Source organism: Pipra filicauda, unplaced genomic scaffold (genome assembly GCF_003945595.2).
Source record: "Pipra filicauda isolate LSUMZ 115617 unplaced genomic scaffold, ASM394559v2 scaffold51_size4534324_pilon, whole genome shotgun sequence".
Classification (NCBI taxonomy): domain Eukaryota; kingdom Metazoa; phylum Chordata; class Aves; order Passeriformes; family Pipridae; genus Pipra; species Pipra filicauda.
Genome location: NW_024104665.1, coordinates 1,454,331 through 1,472,425, shown reverse-complemented (window position 1 = coordinate 1,472,425; position 18,095 = coordinate 1,454,331). Strand labels below are relative to the sequence as shown.

Sequence of the window (18,095 nt, the reverse complement as noted above, 5' to 3'; positions counted from 1 at the left end):
CTTCTGGTGTGAGAAGATATTCTTTACAGTTGTTGACACCGGCTCACTAGAATGAATCTTCTCAATTGGAAGTCATAATTATAACTAAAATGACTAAATTTGAACATGCCGAACTACAGAGGAAAAGAAAACATCCCTGTTGCCAGGTTAGCTTATATTGAATGTCTGACAAAGTTATTCTGAAGGAGGAAGTAATTTTATTCTGTATTTAAAAGAAACTGAAAACCAGAAGTAGGCATAGGCTTCAAATCAAACCACAACCACCCCCTTCAAATCAAACCATCACACAATGTATTTTAAGATAAAGCCTTGTCAGGCCAGCACTTTACCTGTTCTGCCATACAGCTTCTAAACACAGCCAACAGAGCTTTGTTCATCTTGAAATAATTTCTAGAACATACACTCCAACCCATGTTTCTATACAGTTAGTAAACGTGGGTCTTCAGGCCATGTTACCTGTACTCTGTCCTCTTCCTCTGCAAGCTCCCTATGAGGGATGGAGGGCGTTAGAACATATGGAGCAGGAAGCCTGACAAATTGCTAAGCCAAGAGCATCTGGATAATTCATTAGCACTGTCAGAGTTCTAGTCAGGTTTTGCTATTTAATTTTCTAACAGATTTTCTAGTGACTGTTCCTGAAAGAATGAAATTCAGAAGCATACACATCAAAGGAGGGTGAAGAGGTTTAAAATAGTGTTTGTTGCTTATAAAATTAACAAACAGCCAAGATACATTAGCTGAACCAGGGCAGTGGTTGAGTCACCATCCCTGGAGGTATTTAAAAGATGTGCAATTGTAGTGTTTAAGGACATGGTTTAGTGGTGGACCCTACAGTGCTGGGTTAACAGTCGGACTCGATCCTAAATGGAGACGATTCTATGGTTGTATGAATGCAGCCACTGGAAGGAAAAACCTTTCAGGCTATGTGAAAACAGACATCAGCATGACTAAACAGAGATAAAAAATGACCTTACTGTGCAACGACACGCCGGCATGTGTACTTGACTACGTTTTGCAACTGGAGTTTGGGTGGGTTTCTGGTAAAAACCGGGAAACAGAGAAGAATGACTAACCGCGCCCTCTAGTGGCCACACTTTATAACAACAAGAGCTCATAGGACTCTCTTCGTGGTAACGGGGACATTTATTCCAATCTCTCCAGAAGTATTTTTTAGAAGATGACAAATAGGCTTAAAAATAGTAGCGCTTAATCGCATTCTCCTTTTAAAAAAAAAACCAATTTTTACTACACAATTAGACGGCTATTCATTTATTTTGATACTTCTAAACGTCCCTAAAAAATCTCACCTGATAAAGTAACAGGACAGCAAGGATAACAAAAATCATCAAACCCAACCCACAGAGTGCATCTAGAGCGAAAAACAATGGGGATGGTAAAACTCCGGTTTAATGTGGATGTCTTTTTAAATACACAGTGAGTGACAAATCTTCGGCATTACTTTGGAAAAGATATACTCACCTGCCCTTTCTCCTGACAACTGGAAGCACCTCATTGAAAGGGAGAACTGCGTCTTGTCTGATTTTACCCCATGATGCTCCAGGCGTTAATAAGCCTAGAAAATATCTCAAGCCTAGAGAATTGTCATGTTCGGGTAAAAAAAATTAATTAAAAAAAATTAGTAGCAGAAATTAACTCCCTGTACTTAACGCAACCAAATGAAATTACAGCTTTAGAGTGCAGATAGGGTCGTGGCAGCTAATAGGTGTTTTAATGCTGTGGACAGGTGTAGGACACAAGAACTCAGGAAGCTGCAGGAGCAGAGACCTGAGAAACAAGTGAGCAGAAGCAGGGAAGAAGACTCTTCTGTTGTCCATACAGTATCGGAGGAGTAAAAAGAGAAGAGTCTCCCTATCCAGATGTGCACGGCGGAGGGCCGGGGCGGACGGGCTGTAGCAGGAAACCTGCGTGTTGCAGGGCAGCCCGGCGCTGCAGCCACCGCCCTGCCGTGCCGGGGACCGGGAGCCGGGACCGCTCGCCCCCGCAGGCAAACAAACGAGACGGGAGCGACAGGGGCTGGCCGTCGGCTGCCGCGAACAAGGAGCGAGCTGAGTCGTACTCAAACGCTTCACTTCGAGCCTTTTTAGATGGGGGAAAAAAAGTCCACAAAGCGTTACTTGCGTTTAGCGGACAACTTCGGCCAAGTGCCGCTTGGCGGAGCGGGCAGCGGGGCAGCGGGGACGGGGCCCCGAAACCCTCTGCTGGGAAGGGTCCGCGGCGGGCCGGGGGCGCTGGGAGCCCCGGACAGCCCCCACCCCGCTCCGCCATGTGCGCGGGCGGGGGAGGAGGCGTGTCCCCATCCCGCCGCACCGCCCCCCGCTCGCCTGCCAGCCGGCACCGGCACCGCCGGAGCGGAGTGGAGCGCAGCGGCGCCGGGCACGGGGCTCCCCGATCCCGCCATGCCCGCAGCCGCGCTCCCGCCCCGGCGGGGCCCCGCGGAGCCGCCCGCCAGCCCCCGGCGCTGAGCCCGCACCGGCACCTGCGAGCGGCATCGCCGAGGCATCACCGGGGGGACGCGCGCTCCGCCGCGCCCCGCGCCGCTCCTGCGCGGCCGCTGGGGCGCCTCTCCCGCCGTTCCTCCCTCTCTCCCTCCCTCCCTCCCTCCGTCCCCGCCTGTCGCCCGCCCCGTCGCCGAGCGGGAGCCGCCAGCGGTACGCGCAGAGCCGGAGCCGGGGCAGCCGCCGCCTCCCGCGCTACCCCCCTGCCTCGCCGCCCTGCCCTGCCCTGCCCGCGCTTCCCCTCCTCCGTCCCGCCCAAGCCATGAACTTTGGCCGTGGCCCCCCGGTGGTGTTGAACGTCGGGGGCACCCGGTACTCCTTCTCCCGGGAGGTGTTAAAGGATTTTCCGCTGCGCCGGGTGAGCCGCCTGCACGGCTGCCTCTCGGAGAAGGACGTGCTGGAGGTGTGCGACGACTACGACCGGGAGCGGAACGAGTACTTCTTCGACCGGCACTCGGAGGCTTTCGGCTTCATCATGCTGTACGTGCGTTACGGCCACCTGCGCTTCGTGCCGCACATGTGCGAGCTCTCCTTCTACAACGAGATGATCTACTGGGGGCTGGAAGGCTCCCACCTCGACTACTGCTGCCAGCGCCGCCTCGACGACCGCATGTCCGAGACGTACACCTACTACGCGGCAGAGGAGCCGCCAGGGGAGTCGGGTGGCGGCCCCGAGGGCAAGGGGAGGCGGCCGCCGGGAACCGAGGGCGGGAAGTGGCTGGAGAGGATGAGGAGGACTTTCGAGGAGCCCACGTCCTCCGTGGCCGCTCAGGTCCTGGCCACCGTCTCCATCCTCTTCGTAATCGTGTCCATGGTGGTGCTGTGCGCCAGCACCCTGCCCGAGTGGCGGGCGCCGGGGAACCGCAGCATGGAGGAGCAGAGCAGGTACACAGCAGAGTCAGTGAGGGAGCCCTCAGGGTAGGAGGATCCTTTATTTTCCCGCTGTCCGGTCCCCGTGTGTCCCGTCCAGTGTGTTCTGCCCTTCGTCTTGACCGTCCGTGGCTGTAGTTGCCGCCGGCGCAGATCGTCTGCGCGCCTAAAAACCCCGCCCCTGAGCTCGGAAGCTGCTGGGGGCGATGCGGGGGGGTCGGCGGAGCGGTGCTGCTCCGCAGCTCCGGCTCCCGCCGGGCTCCGCCGGGCTCCGGTGGCCCCGATCGCAGGGCGCAGGCAGGGGGGAGCCCGGAGCGGCCGCACTACAGGCGGGCCGGGGCTGGCAGCGGAGCGGGGCCATCGGGATACGGCTCCTATTCTCAGTAAGGGTGCCTCCCTCCGTGCAGGATCTTCGGGTTTTAAGAGGCCACGGGACTCTTTACCCACACAGAGAACTTCAGACACTCGGAAAATCATTTTAGGCCTTACGATTGGGGGGGGGGGGGAGAAAAAAAAGGGGGGGACTAAAACTCGAAAAGAATGCAATTCCCTTGTCTTTTCCTCTGGGAAAAGCACAATCCTGTAAGTACTCTGAACGTATTCGTACAGGTCCTTCTGATGGAGCAGATCCGGTGCTTGTTACGATTCTGCTCTGGTAAAATCATGTGTGGGGGAACAGCCTTACCCCCCCGCCTTTCCATCTCGGATTCTATATGTGGGGAACACAGGAGATGATCAAACTACACACTGAGCTCTTGCAAATGCATCATATAAGCACCCCAGTGTATGAATGTAACAGTGTTTACATTTCCTTTAGATAAGACCTATGTAAGCACACTAAACATTGCAAAACAGATGCAGAAACCAGGGCATGGGGTATAAGGCTCTATCCCGAGCCTTACTAGTAATAACAAACCTTTTTCATCTTCTTGTGACCTCAGATTAGGGTTACATTGATGCAACTCTGCTGACTTAAGTATTGTTGCACTCGCTCTCCCTCTCCTGCTCCCTCTCTTTCCCTCTCTCCTGTTCCCTAGAGAGCAAAATTGAGACCATTTCTGGTAGAATTTCTCTCATAAAGAAGAGTGACATATAAAGAAAGAAGTAAACATTTCTGGTATTTGCTAGCTTCTCCCTTTTAAAACAGACAGGATACTCAACAAAAAGTTTTCAGCTTCTGGTCTGCTAAAAGGGCCCTACAGTGAAATTGCAGCCTTGTCATTATGAAATCATCATCTTTTACCATAGACTTAATTGGAATGTGATATATTATATCTTAGTAGCCAGATTAATTCCTTGGAAAGTATTTTCATAGTTTCCATTAGCTTAATGGAAAACTGCACCTGTATTTCTTATTGTAGTTGAGCCAAAGAATTAATTGTATGAACAAAAAGCAAGCAGATGCAGATTGAGAAGCCATTGATGCCTGCTTAGATTCAGATACGTCAAAAGTTGCTCTTATAGTTTCTTCCAGTTAAAAAGCATTACTTAAGCTTTGCAGGGTTGTTTCAAAGAGTGGATGCTCCTGGTGATCTTTTTGTACAGCAGCAAATTGCCAAGATGCTCCCAACAGACATGTGAAAATAGATGCAGCATTAGCATAGCGTTAACCACATCTGTCATGTCTTTGTTAACATCTTCATGGTGTGGGAATTGACAAGATTTTTTTCTCTTACTGAAAGAGTTCAGCTTGCAGAAGGACATAGCATAGGATGTGTTGTTTTTCTTTCATGGTGCCTTTCAAGAACATGTGTATTACTCTTCTGAAAAATTGCATATTGTATACCAAGTGTTAGAAGGATAAAGTCCTAAGTACTTGAAAGGTTCAGTATAGCTAAGCACTTCCCAGGGTAGTGAAATTTGCTATTAAAACCAGAAGGACCACTATCAATGGTGGGGTGAGTTTCTTCAGTACCAACTGTAATATTCCATGATTTGCAGGAAAAAATTAGAGATAACTGTAAAAGTTGTAGCTGAACAGTTTCTAACCATCTTCTTGCAAAAGCCTGTCATGTATAAACACTGATACAAACTGTTTCATTTCACAAGTGGCTTAACCGATGTGCTCTCACTGCACAGGAACTGATCACATGGGGAACATATGGAAAACAGACACAGGTGTGTGCCTCTCTGTCCACAGCTGGCCACCAAGGTGGAAGTACTCCTCTCTTTATTACTTATGCTGCACCATGACTAAAAAGCCTGTTATAGCTGGAAAAAGAGGTGTGTTAGCTACAGTTGCTTTTAAGTGAGTGATCCATTTTAGTTACAACTACTTACGCATGCCACAGGATTGGACCTAGCATGCCCAGTTGTCATCTTTATTTCCCATTTTTTTTTTATATTTTCTTTTGTTTGTAGTTATTTCATTTAAAATTAGTTAAGTTTCCTAAGTAAGTTGCTAAGTGGCTTATTTGAAAGCCTGACCCCAGAAATCACGTAGGAGTGTCTGGGATCACATACATTGGCAATATTGTCCATCTTAGGTGTGAAGGCTTTTAAAAAACTGTCCACTAGTTTCTGCTACATTTAAAAGTTTGACACCAAATTCTGTCCTTTGTTTATTAACCAATGTTCCTCATCAAAATAAAGGAATTTTATCTAACATAGTAATACAATAACTTACATTTTTTTTCCCCAGAGAAATTGTGACATTAGTGCTGTACTCAAGTGAACTTTGACTTGCATGGTACTGTAATTACTAGTATGAAGACTTTACATTATTCAAAAAACATATTTTGAAAAGTTTGAGGAGTGAAAATTGAGCAGGCTAATCTAGAAATCCTTAGGCTGTAGATTTGGATGTAATCAATTATTCAACTCAGCATAAGCTACTGAGGTGAGGTGAGAACCACCTCACGAAATTCAGCAACTCTGATAGTTTTAGTTTCTCACATTCTCACATAAACCCCCTGTCCTTTCCTCAATGTGTTACAGTTCAGAAAGGTGCCACGTGGATAATTTCTGTGGCTGATTCCTGTGGTAACCATTCCCAGAAAAGCTTTGGGCAGCTGTAGTGAAAGCACCTGACTAGCGATGTGTCTCCAGCTTACCTGGACATCATCTCCACAAATGAGAGGGTCACTAACTCTGTCATTTACAAAATCATCCTCTTTAATGAGGTTTGCAGCAAGGGCTACTGTGGCTGCCAGCTAGTACCAGCTGTGTTTGTTTTTCTTGTATGAACACCTCTCCAGCAGAAGAGGAATTGAGTCCACCAAACTTTTCTCAGAAACCATTATGTTGTTATGCCTTTTCATGGTTACCATGCTCTCAAAGGGTAAACTATGGCTATTTCTCTTCCTTTAGAGTAACACCCTTTAGAGGGCAACAGAGAACTCCATGAGTAAGCTTTAAGGAGAGAGGAATGGGGAATCTGACCTTGGAATTTCACAGATATTACAGACAGTGACAATATAATTCCCTGATTGCAGAGGAATTGCCTTCCCCAGGCCTGTTCTCAGGATGCAATCTGAGTTATTAAATTTATTTAAGATTTTTGCTCCCTTCCCTGCCATGGCAAGTTTTACTTGTCAGAGCTAAAGATTTGCATTAGATTTGTAGAGTTTTGGAGCAGACAGCAGGAATGCCTGTCTCCCCTTCTGTTGCTTCTGGCAATTTCAAGTCATCTTTGCTCTCCTCTGAACTGTGCCAACAGATGCATACTGTGAGCCTCTGCTCAGGGACCCGTCCACACACTGATTGTGAGTGTAGTCTTTTAGGAAGAGCTTTTCAAGCCTGTAATAGAAAATCATTTGAAGGTGCTTGACTTACTGCCAGCACAGTTCTATCTACTTGCCTTAAAACTATTTTTTCTAACTACGAGTAGCTTGTTAGCCCCCTTTTCACTTAATAATCATGATTAAGTTTGTACTGAAATAATCACTGAGCCACCAAGCCTATATGATTGCTGTGTTCTTAAGCAAAAGCAGATAAACACAGTAACTTCCCCAAACAGTGTCTCTCATCAGGTGCCAGTGGACTTTTTTTCATATCTGCAAAATATCCACCTAAAGAGTTACATTTGAATTTTAGACACACAGAAATCATTATTCCTTTACGGTGGTGGAATTTCAGAACACCTAAATGTTCATGTTCAACATCTGTTCAAAAACACAGTAAGATCTCCTTTCCTGTGTAAGATCTAACTCAAACACCACATTTTTGCTAAGTTAAAATAGTGGGCTGAAGATAAAGAATGGAACTACAAACCTAAGTTAAAAACACAGACATGGATTCTTCTATTGAATTTACAAGCTTTTTCAAAAAGAGTTAACACAATGAACAGATATATATATCACTGTCTGGCAATAGGAGAATCTTAAACTCACCAGGTCTAGGTGTCAGTTATGTTCAACATATATGGAAAAGATGTTGAGGGTCCCAGGGCTTGAGATCCACGTATCCTGGTATCCCCTTCGAGCTGTGAAAAGCATTTGCCCCTTCCCTGGGGCTGGGTCATTACAGCCTCCCACATAAGGCAGCAGAGTTTAATGCATCAAGACATATTGCTACCAAAGCAGAGACAGAACGGAAAAAACCCGGCAAGGTTTTTAATGCAGGGAAACTGCTGTTCTGTGGCCTCTACTCCATAGCTTGTAGTGAGAAGGAAACCCTGTTGACTTTAAAAGGATTAAAAAACCCCAAACATTTGCTGAAATTACCTAGGAGTCTTCCTGAGCAGGAATTTGATCATTCTGGCTACTGCTTGGATGTTTTTCAAGTTTAATGTGCTCTACATGGAAATAGGCTTCAGCAACAATTTAAAAAATCAGTGCTGACAGACTTTAATCTTTAATCCTGTCATATACTGTCTTTAACCGTATCATCTGTTTTCCTCATGTGTCCTGTTGGTGTGTATGTTTTATTTACAAACTTAATAGATAATAGTGCCACTAAGGAATATTTTGGCTCTATTTCAACCAACTCACCAGGGGATATTCAAAGTACACAAATTGGCATGCTTGGGCAAAGAATATTGCTAAGTCAAAACATTCTAAGATAGTCACAATATGATTTTTTTTTACTACTAGCAAACTAGTCTTGTTAGTGATTGAAAAAAATTATTTCTGAAGTGGCTTAACTCTGTACATAAAATAGCTTATTCTGAGAGAAAGTTATATGCAACAGAGTAATCTTGAAAGACTATTAGGTACCAAGTGGCTTAAAATTTCAGGAGAAATACCTTCTTTGATGGGCTTAAGTCTTGGACAGTGAACAGTAAGTTTGAGCAGAAATAGCCTGTAACTGAATAAAAACTATGTCTTAGTATTTTCTCTGATTACTTATAAATTTCGGGGGGGGGGGATCTTCAAGGAAACACTTAATGAGTTTGTTTTTAATTCCCCCTCTCCATTTTGAATACCAGCTATATTACAACTGAACTGATAGGGTAAAAAACCCAACCAAAAACTGTGATGGAAGTTTATAGGTACTACATTTTACAAAATAAAGCCACTATTTAATGAAATAGTTATAGATTTTAATACAGCATTATTCTAAGCATAGGCAATAAAAGCAGTCTGCCCTGTGAATATGCAGAAAATATTTTAAGATTGATTACAAAGAATACAGGTGCTTTAGTTTGCTGAGTACATGCCTGTTTTTTGGCTTTAACTTTACACTCAGTTAAGGTCTCTTGAGGGGTAACTGTTAAATTTGCTTTCCTTATTAGATGTTATTTACCCACTAATAAGGTTAGCTATAAAAGTCACTGCAATGAGAGGGGGACTTGCTCTAAAAGTGGAAACATAGTATGTAGCATCCAGATTTCTCAACATGCTAGAGGTTTCTAGTTTTTCTCACCAAAGCATGCACTTTTATGTGATTCACCAGTACTACCAAAATCCATCTACACAGGCAAAAAGGAGTGACAAAAGTGAAAACTGTTTCACTGATGGCTAAAAAGTAACTAGAGGAAAGGGGGAAAAAAAAAAAAAGGGACACCCTTCTTAATTATCTTTTTCCTAGCCTGGAGAAGGAGGGATGGATGCAAAATGCAGAAATGGCAGTGCAAGCTGTAACAGTGGCATTAACGTATCTCCCACTGTCTTGATCTTTCTTTGTCATTTTTGCATCAATGGCATCCCTTACCTCTCTTCAAATCTGTTCTACAATAAATGCTTCTTCAGTCCTTCCTATGGAAGTATTACTGATTTACAGTATTTCTTGTGCTAGGAACTGCCAGAGTAAAACAGTGGATTGATAATATTTAATGGATTTTTACTTGTACAACTATTCCCCAAAGTTACATTGAACCACTGAATGAAGGCCGATTTATAAAGAAAATTTCTATTGTATCACAACAATCAGAACCTAAGCTCCTTAAAAGCTCAACCCAGAGATGTGTCTAACATGTGACAAAAATGGAGGAGTCACAATTCCAACATTATCAGGGCATCAGTAGGAAATACCAAGTGAAAAAGCTTTAAATTGTGTAATTACAAATTTCTTTTTCATTTAAATGCTTCATGTCATAGGATACAGGCAGCACTACCAGAGAAATCTCATAAAATGTAATGAAATAGTCTGTTGGAATTGTTGAATATTCCTGGCTGCAACTTTCTATCAAGATACATTTTTCTTTTAATCATTACACGAGATCTCAACCAGCCAACATATAAGTACATTCAGACTTCATCACTGTGTCCATTACCATGATCTCGCTGTTTGATTTTACTGGGGAAAGTCTTACATATTTCCTCATCATATGTAAAAAGGATTTCAGTGAACTTACCCATTAACCTTTTTTCCTTTATTTGTTTTCAACATAAAGGAAGCTTTCAAAAGCTTAATTTTTAAGAGAACACCTAATTCTTGAGAGCAAACTAGTTTTGAAATTGAGCATTGTGGTAAATGGGAGGACACATCATTGGGTACTTTGTGTACCCAATGATGAAAAATGAAATACCATCTATATTTAGTGGCAAGACCTATAAAGTTCTGAATATAATTCTATACGGCCCATTTGGGATGCAGATCAGATAGACTGGTTTAGGTTGATTCCTGAAGAACTAATTTGCATGAATTATCCAATGCAAAAACTGATTTCTGCCTACTCCCGTTGCACTTCCATTTTAGTTTAGCAGTCTGGTTCTATAACCTGTTCATAACCTGTCAGTTCACTGACCTACAGCCCTTGGCATTCCCACATGGATCAGACCTCATAGATTTAAACAAACAAACAAAAATGAACAAAATCCCCCAAAACTCAATGAACAAAAGAAACCCAAACCGCAGATGTTTTAGATATTGTTACACATTGGCACTGGTGGCCTACCATTTCCTGTAGGGTTCTAGTTTCTGGCATGTTTGCCATGTACTGTGACTACTAGCAGTCTGTAATTCAAAGAAAACAATCAGTGAGTGAGTTCTCAGCAATTATCAGTTTAAACTCTCACTAGATCCTCAGGTTAATTGACGAAATCCAGTGCCACATGCGCAGGATAAGAATAGTGTGGCTTTCTGTTTGTTGTCTGTGAAAGTCTAAGTGTCAATTTGGTAATATCCGTGAACAAACCAAACATCCACTGAAGCTTTTGCACAGAGCATAAATACTGTACTTTGTTTCTTTTGACAGGATAATTGAAGCTATCTGCATAGGCTGGTTCACTGCAGAATGCATTGTGAGGTTCATCGTCTCCAAAAACAAGTGTGAGTTTGTCAGAAGACCTCTCAACATCATTGATTTGCTGGCAATTACTCCTTACTACATCTCTGTTCTAATGACAGTTTTCACAGGGGAAAATTCACAGCTTCAGAGAGCTGGAGTCACTCTGAGGGTCTTAAGAATGATGAGGATTTTTTGGGTGATTAAACTGGCCCGTCATTTCATTGGCCTTCAAACACTTGGTCTGACTCTGAAGCGTTGTTACAGAGAGATGGTGATGCTACTTGTCTTTATCTGTGTTGCTATGGCAATTTTCAGTGCACTTTCCCAGCTTCTTGAAAATGGGCTGGACTTGGGAACAAAGAATAAGGATTATGCCAGCATTCCTGCTGCTTGTTGGTGGGTGATCATCTCAATGACCACAGTTGGTTATGGTGACATGTGTCCCATCACTGTGCCAGGAAGAATACTTGGAGGGATTTGTGTGGTTAGTGGCATCGTTTTATTAGCCTTGCCAATCACTTTCATTTATCACAGCTTTGTGCAGTGTTACCATGAGCTCAAGTTCCGATCCGCTAGGTACAGTAGAAGCCTCTCTGCTGAATTCTTAAATTGACCAAACTTGCATTCTGTTGTAGTTACTTGCTAAGCTTTGTCTTAGAAGAGAATGGTGGAAGGTCCCTTCGCGTGTCCTCCTTGACTGGATGGTCCTGTGGAACAACATTCTCGCCAGCCTGGAGAAAGCCCGTCACCATTCAGACAGGAAGGATGGCCATTTGCCTTGGGCACCTTGCAAGGAGAGGGAGTGATGTTTCAAATTTGAGAGAACAAAATTAACAAAGAGGATTCAGAAGTCCTCAACCAGACCAGTTTGCCTTCCCACACAAAAGCAGAACAAAAAATGGGCTTAACGCTGAGATCTGTCATTCCTGTAATTATATCCTAAACAATTCTAAGTGATGTGTAGCAGAAGTTTTTCAAGGATTTCAATATTTAAATATTGAAATGCCTCCATAGAGGCATTGATAACTTCTTGCCTGAAGCATCTCCACTTTTACTCAGATAACCAAACTATATATTGGAGAATCACTGCTACTTTTGAGCTTTGCAACAAAGTAGAGCTGGTTCTGTAACTCAGGAAAGATGACAAATATAGGTCTGTAGGACGAAAAACCTCGAGGCCTGATTCTGATCTTTGATGAAGCACACAAATCTTCTGTAAACCCATTGCTCTGAATTTGATAATTCACAAAGAAATGCAAGAAATGCACCTCCATTGTTGTAGTAAGGACTTCCTTAGTCACAATTAATTTCTTCTCTGGAACCAAACTGTAAGTAGAAGCAAGTGCTGTACTTTACAAAGATCAGCATAAGAAATCAGGGATTGATACATATATTTGCTGGTAGCTTAGTGGGGGAGCTCTCCAAATTTTACATGCATTGAGTTCAACTCCATCCACATGAAATTACATACTCATAAGCATAGATTTTCCTCCCCTTTCCCCTCACCCCATTTAATTAAACATAGATATCATAATGAGAGTTCCCCAAGACAAATGATAAGATTCCATCACTTGAGCAAGCACTGGAAAACAAGAGTAGCTGCTCCCTGTCAGATGACACTCGTTATCTTTAAATTCTGTAATCCTTACTGAAGGATACACGTTAATGGAAGTTTTAAAAACAACTGTAAAAAGCCCAGAGCATACCAAAGAAAGTAAAATACAGACATGTGAGTTGCATTTGGCAAAATGGTGTATTCTCCAACGTAACTAGAAAATGAAAATGAATCAAGTACGGTTCTAACATATTATTTACTACATTTCTTGTGTAGTACTGCTTAATAGCATCATTCAGTATAATTCTGAAAGGCTACTACGTAGAAATGTGCAGTTAGATACTAACACACATTAAGGTACAGCTTTACAAATTTGGGTACCAATAAACATCAACAGGGAGCTTTCATACTAACATGGAAGTTCAGAGTCATCAGCATAGGTGAATTCAGTGCGCTTGCCTGAAAATACCGCATTTACCGTTATGTGCTGTAGAGGCATCTTTTATATACGTAATTGTTAGAAGCTTTAGAAGTAAAATGAGTACCACCTAGAAAACACATCTCTGTAATTGCTCATGCAAACAGACCTGCCACATTGGTCAATAACCTGTACAATGCAGGCTCTACCCTGAGACCTGGAAAATTCATTATCATTTTAAGTGGTCTTAGTCTTAAGTAGTCTTAAAGAATTACATTGCAAACACAGTTTTTCTGAAGACCTGAAGAGAACATCAGTAGCCTTCCTACAGACAAGTTTGACTTTCCCTTCAAGACTGCATTATTAAGAACCGTTACAGCCATACTTCTGTTCCTTGACACTCGTGTGTTCTGGTGTTCAGAAGATTAGCTCTGTAGTTCCCTATACTACTCTATTTATGCCTTTTATGTCAGAATCATGTTGCTCAGAAAACAGCATTCCACAGAGAGGTGAATATGAGATCAGCAAAAATTTCTTTCTTAGGTGAGATTCACAGCTGATGTTAGTTAGGCAAGTTGTGACTTCAGAGACACTTAGATGTTCTACACCAGCAGAGATGCTGGCTCTGTATTCCTGCATGTGTACCTATATATATCCTGCATATATTATATATTACAGTCAGTTGAAATTTTTTTTTTCTGCTCGAAAAAATTTCCTCCTTGACAAAATTGAAATTTCAGACTTTAATCCAAACACAGCTGTTGAAGAAAAGGACATTTTCATCTTCTAATGAAAAGTTATTTTGACAGTATCAAAACCATTTTCAAGGAGAAAATTGCTAATTTTTTTTCTATTCTGCTCAAATTTTTTTCCATTAAAATAGGTTAAAAATCCCATGTAAGAACTTAGCCCTACAGATTTTCATATGCTGTTTTTAATGCTTGGGAAAAATACTGTTTTTCATAAAACTCCTTAAAACCTGCTTTGTCTTCTGTCCATGTATTGTACTTAGCCAAACCAATACTCTGTCGTGAAATGAGTGTTTTAAGGTGGCTCAAAAAACCCTCCTCCACAAAACGCCCAAACCATCATCATGATGGCAATAGTTTGAAATCCATACAGAATGTGAAATGAAGTATATTGCAATCTTGACTTCAAGCCAAAAAAAATGCATTTCAGCACTACCTATAAATCTAATCTTTAGATGCCTGTACAAAGGAAAAATATATAAATTAATGCACATAATAACTTGTGAATACCAATTTGCACCATGAATCATTTTGTATGAGCTATTAAGGACAGGAAGTTTTCAATTATCTGGACTATACACAGTATACAAACAAAATGTTCAATCCTTTATAAAGTGCTTTCAGCTAAAGAATCCTTTCCCAGTGTAAAAAGGTAATCCAATGAAAATAGTTGTGTAAAGGAACGGGTCTGTGGAGATTATCTTAAGTCATACTGTGTTTTTTTAACAGTTTATGTTCAATTTTTACATGGTAAAATGTGAACAGAATGACCTAATGTATTTTTTAATTTGAGTTATAATAAAATATTTTGAAACTTCTCTATATAAGCCCACTAGGGAGAGATATGGGGTTGGAGCTTTTTGTTGGGTTCTTTTTTTTCCTCTTTGCTTTTATTGTTGTGTGGTTATCAGTGACTTATCAGGTTATCAGACTTTAGTTTCCTTACAAAGCAAGTTGAAATAAAGTAATCTCAATGGTAGCCTTAAAACAGAATTGTAGGCTAAATAAAGTTCCTGACTTCTAGTAATATGTTGTCTTATTTTCAATGAACCAGGTTTTTTAGTGAAACTTTACAAAAAATTAATTATATGTGTAGTGAAAAATAAGCGTAAACAGCTGAAACTGTTTTACTAAAATTTTACTTGAGACTGTATTGTACACAGACATGGGGTGCAGCACTATTTTGAAGTCTGTAATTTGAAAGCTAAGGGAAGACAAGCTGGTTCATCTTTAATCATTGCCAGTTTGACCTATACAATAAAAGACTTCATGGGCAGTACCTCTCTCTATGAGAAACATTCCCAGTTGGAACAAATTAGAGGAAATACAAATAGTATAAAACTGGGGATAAACAAAGACAGCTTATACAATTGTGATCTAGTATTTTGGTTTATCTAAAATGAAAACCAATATCAGTGAGTTTTGAGCTGCCATTGTATGGTTTGATGACAGTAAAGGTTAATCATATGTTATATGTTCAAACCTTAGGACTGATTTATTTGGAACTGTATATTGGCTGTAATCATTCAAGGTACTGCATGTCACTTAAAAGCATTTGATCATTAATGATATCACTGGAACAGAAAGCTGTCTAGGATATTTTCCTTCTATAGTTCTACATGAAACATCATGCCAGATATCACAAAGAATGGACGATTATAATTTCCCTTGATGTAAGACTTGGAAACTGTATTGTCTTGATGAGTACCACAAAAAAAATTAGTTTGGTTGACTGATGATTTGAAATAGTCTTATCAACATAAGGATCAGCCATTTAAAAATGTGATATTCATTCTTACTGTACAATGGCTTATATTGCTGTGCATAGCAGAAAGTTTGAGAAAGATAAAAATCCTGTTAATGTAAGATTTGTGTCTTGATGCCCATGTATTTAAAGAAAAAGGCACTCAGTTTTCATATCATGTATGTAATTTCTGCCCATAAAGGAATTGTTATTCTGATTCCAAAATAAAACTAAAGTCCTTTTGGGTTTAAAACACTTGTTTATTCCCCTTTGGGTAACAACTACAAAAATTCTACCAGATCTGAATGTGTGCCAAGAAGTGGTCATATGCACACACCAGCCAGCTAAATTCAGCAGTCAAACCAGCCAGTTTCCTGGGAACCAGCATAACGAGCAAGGTCTGGTGTGCTCTGAATTTTATCTCACCTAAGAGGTTCAGGATTACACTGATGATTAAAGCTTGATCATTTGAAGTACCTTAATTTTTTTTTAATTATTATTTCAAATGAGCTTCTAAGGAAAAATTTGCTGGAAAATTAAATAAGCTGTGCATAGCAAAACAGATACCATTTTATTAAAAAAAATTACTATGGTTTTAAAAAAGGAAGCTGGCTCTCATTTTCTGTTACTTGTTTGTAAAAGCAAACATCCAGGTCAGGATATGTGATGCAAGTTAAACTTGCTACGTAAAACAGATCCCTGTTTAAAATATGGAGACTTAGTAAGAAAGATCTTCCAGCTTTGCTAGAGCTGTAACAGTTTATACTAGCTGAAGAGTTGCCCCAGCACACATGGAAGAAACAACAAAACACTGTTTTCATGGTAAAAAACTAATATGATTTATGGCCTGTGAAGTTCAACACAAATTAGGGAGTATCTTTTGCAGATGACAGGATAGGTTAAGCATCAAGAAGGCTCCACAGTGAGCAATCAAGACTGACAATCTGATTGACAACAAATTTCAAGAGCCACAGAAGAATATAAATCTTTGGTCAATATGAATTATGGTCAATAAAATATGAATGCTTGCAACTATACATTTTAGAGTCCTTTATTCTTTACAAACACAAATGTCTATACTTTTGTAGAACATTAATTTTATATATTGTTTGCTTATCTGTAAAGAAAAATATATGCTGTAATTTTAAGAGGGAATAAATGTGGGGGGTTTTATGTGAATACAGAATTACATAGATAAAACCACATAATAAAATTTGCTGGCCTTGTTGCTGTATTTCACGGACTAGTGGTCAAAACACAAATGTTTATAAAATGTGTTCTTTTCAACAAGTGAATTCCGTGGCTATTTGTATTGGTACTGTATCTCAGAAAGAACTCTTTCCTTTAACAATTGTTTACTACTGAGAAGTCTGCCATTTAGAAACTAGGAGTTATAATCAATATAAAATTTGAATATTTGATCCAGAAATTAGTCTGAAGCAAAAAATAAAGTTAAACCTACATAGGGCTATTCTTCAGCAACTGAATATCTATCATAATTGTGGACTGCAGAACTGTCAAAACAAAATGAAAAAGCAGCCATATAACACATATATTATTCCTGAGGGATTATTTATAAAAACAAGTCTAGAAAAATGGATGGAATTTGTCTTCAAGTTCACTGAAACTTACTTATATTAAAAAAAAAAACAAAAAAACAACAAAACCCAGAATAAAAAAGGAACCAAACAAAAAACCCCACAAATATCAACATAATATTCATTCCGGAATGTCAACACAACCAGAAATTTCACCAATGCAATCCTTACATCATTGTGAATGGATCCGAGACACTGCCTTGATTCTTTAAATGCAGCCATTTCAAAATACTTCCAAAAATAATCACAATTAATGTTCTTGTAAAAAAAAAGTTTGAATATTTTAAGAGATCACTGAATTATGAACTATACTGGCACCAGCCTGATGCATTATTATGAAAATGAACAGACTTTTCATTTAGAAATCATGAGCATTTTTACTTCTCATATGTTATTTATTAGTTTTAAAGGTTTTACATAAAATCAGTCAGAAAATAAATGAAGCAGATGTCCACATAGTCATAGAAGTATGTTTTAGAAGCATTTTTCCTAAAAGAACTGCTAAAATATTTGAAAGCAGTAGGGTTTTTTTAATGTTTTAACACAGTTACTATTTTACAAATATGCTCAGCACTTGCACCTCCCATCAATCTGAGATGCAACTGTAAATACATAGAACCCCCAAAAATAAGATTGATTCTTGCTGCCTTGGGGAACATTTTATACATTTGTTTGCCATAAGAATTTAAAAAAAGAAAACAGTGAAGGGGTTCACTAAAATCTAGGAAATCTAGAAGCTCAATATTGGAATTCTTTCCCACGTACTCCAGAAATCCTCCAAGTCCATTTTTATACTTCTTTGCACTGCTCATTTACCAATATTGAAGTAGTAACTTGGAGCCACAGTGAGGACCAGGTTTCCATTGTACTGAGGACTCTACAGCCACAGATCAAAATTACAATACTGCTCCCAAAAACAGTATGATCCAAGACTGAAACACAAATCAAAAGCAGGATGCAGACAACAGTGCAAGCAAGCAAGCAACACGGCACTTCTCTGTAGCATGAGTGTAGCTTATCTATTGAATCTGAT

At 40.7% G+C, this 18,095-nt stretch overlaps 1 protein-coding gene across 2 annotated transcripts; it reads left to right on the top strand.

The window, feature by feature from the left end:
• Window positions 1-2,696: 2,696 nt before the first annotated feature.
• Window positions 2,697-16,501, top strand: KCNG3 (potassium voltage-gated channel modifier subfamily G member 3). Of its 2 annotated transcripts, none has more exons than XM_027750308.2 (2): window positions 2,697-3,401; window positions 10,966-16,501. In XM_027750308.2, the coding sequence occupies exons 1-2, from the start codon at window positions 2,779-2,781 to the stop codon at window positions 11,609-11,611; spliced, it is 1,269 nt and encodes a 422-aa protein (XP_027606109.1). In that variant the 5' UTR covers window positions 2,697-2,778; the 3' UTR covers window positions 11,612-16,501. The 2 variants fall into 2 exon arrangements, with proteins under 2 accessions (XP_027606109.1, XP_027606108.1); XM_027750307.2 differs by having other exon boundaries at window positions 2,697-3,434.
• Window positions 16,502-18,095: the final 1,594 nt, after the last annotated feature.

What these genes read in the sequence shown, in the direction of transcription:
- KCNG3 (XM_027750307.2), top strand. Translation starts at nt 2,779, where the DNA reads ATGAACTTTGGCCGTGGCCCCCCGGTGGTGTTGAACGTCGGGGGCACC. An exon ending in TCAGTGAGGGAGCCCTCAGG is followed by an intron (nt 3,435 to 10,965) that starts GTAGGAGGATCC and finishes TTCTTTTGACAG; the next exon opens with GATAATTGAAGCTATCTGCA.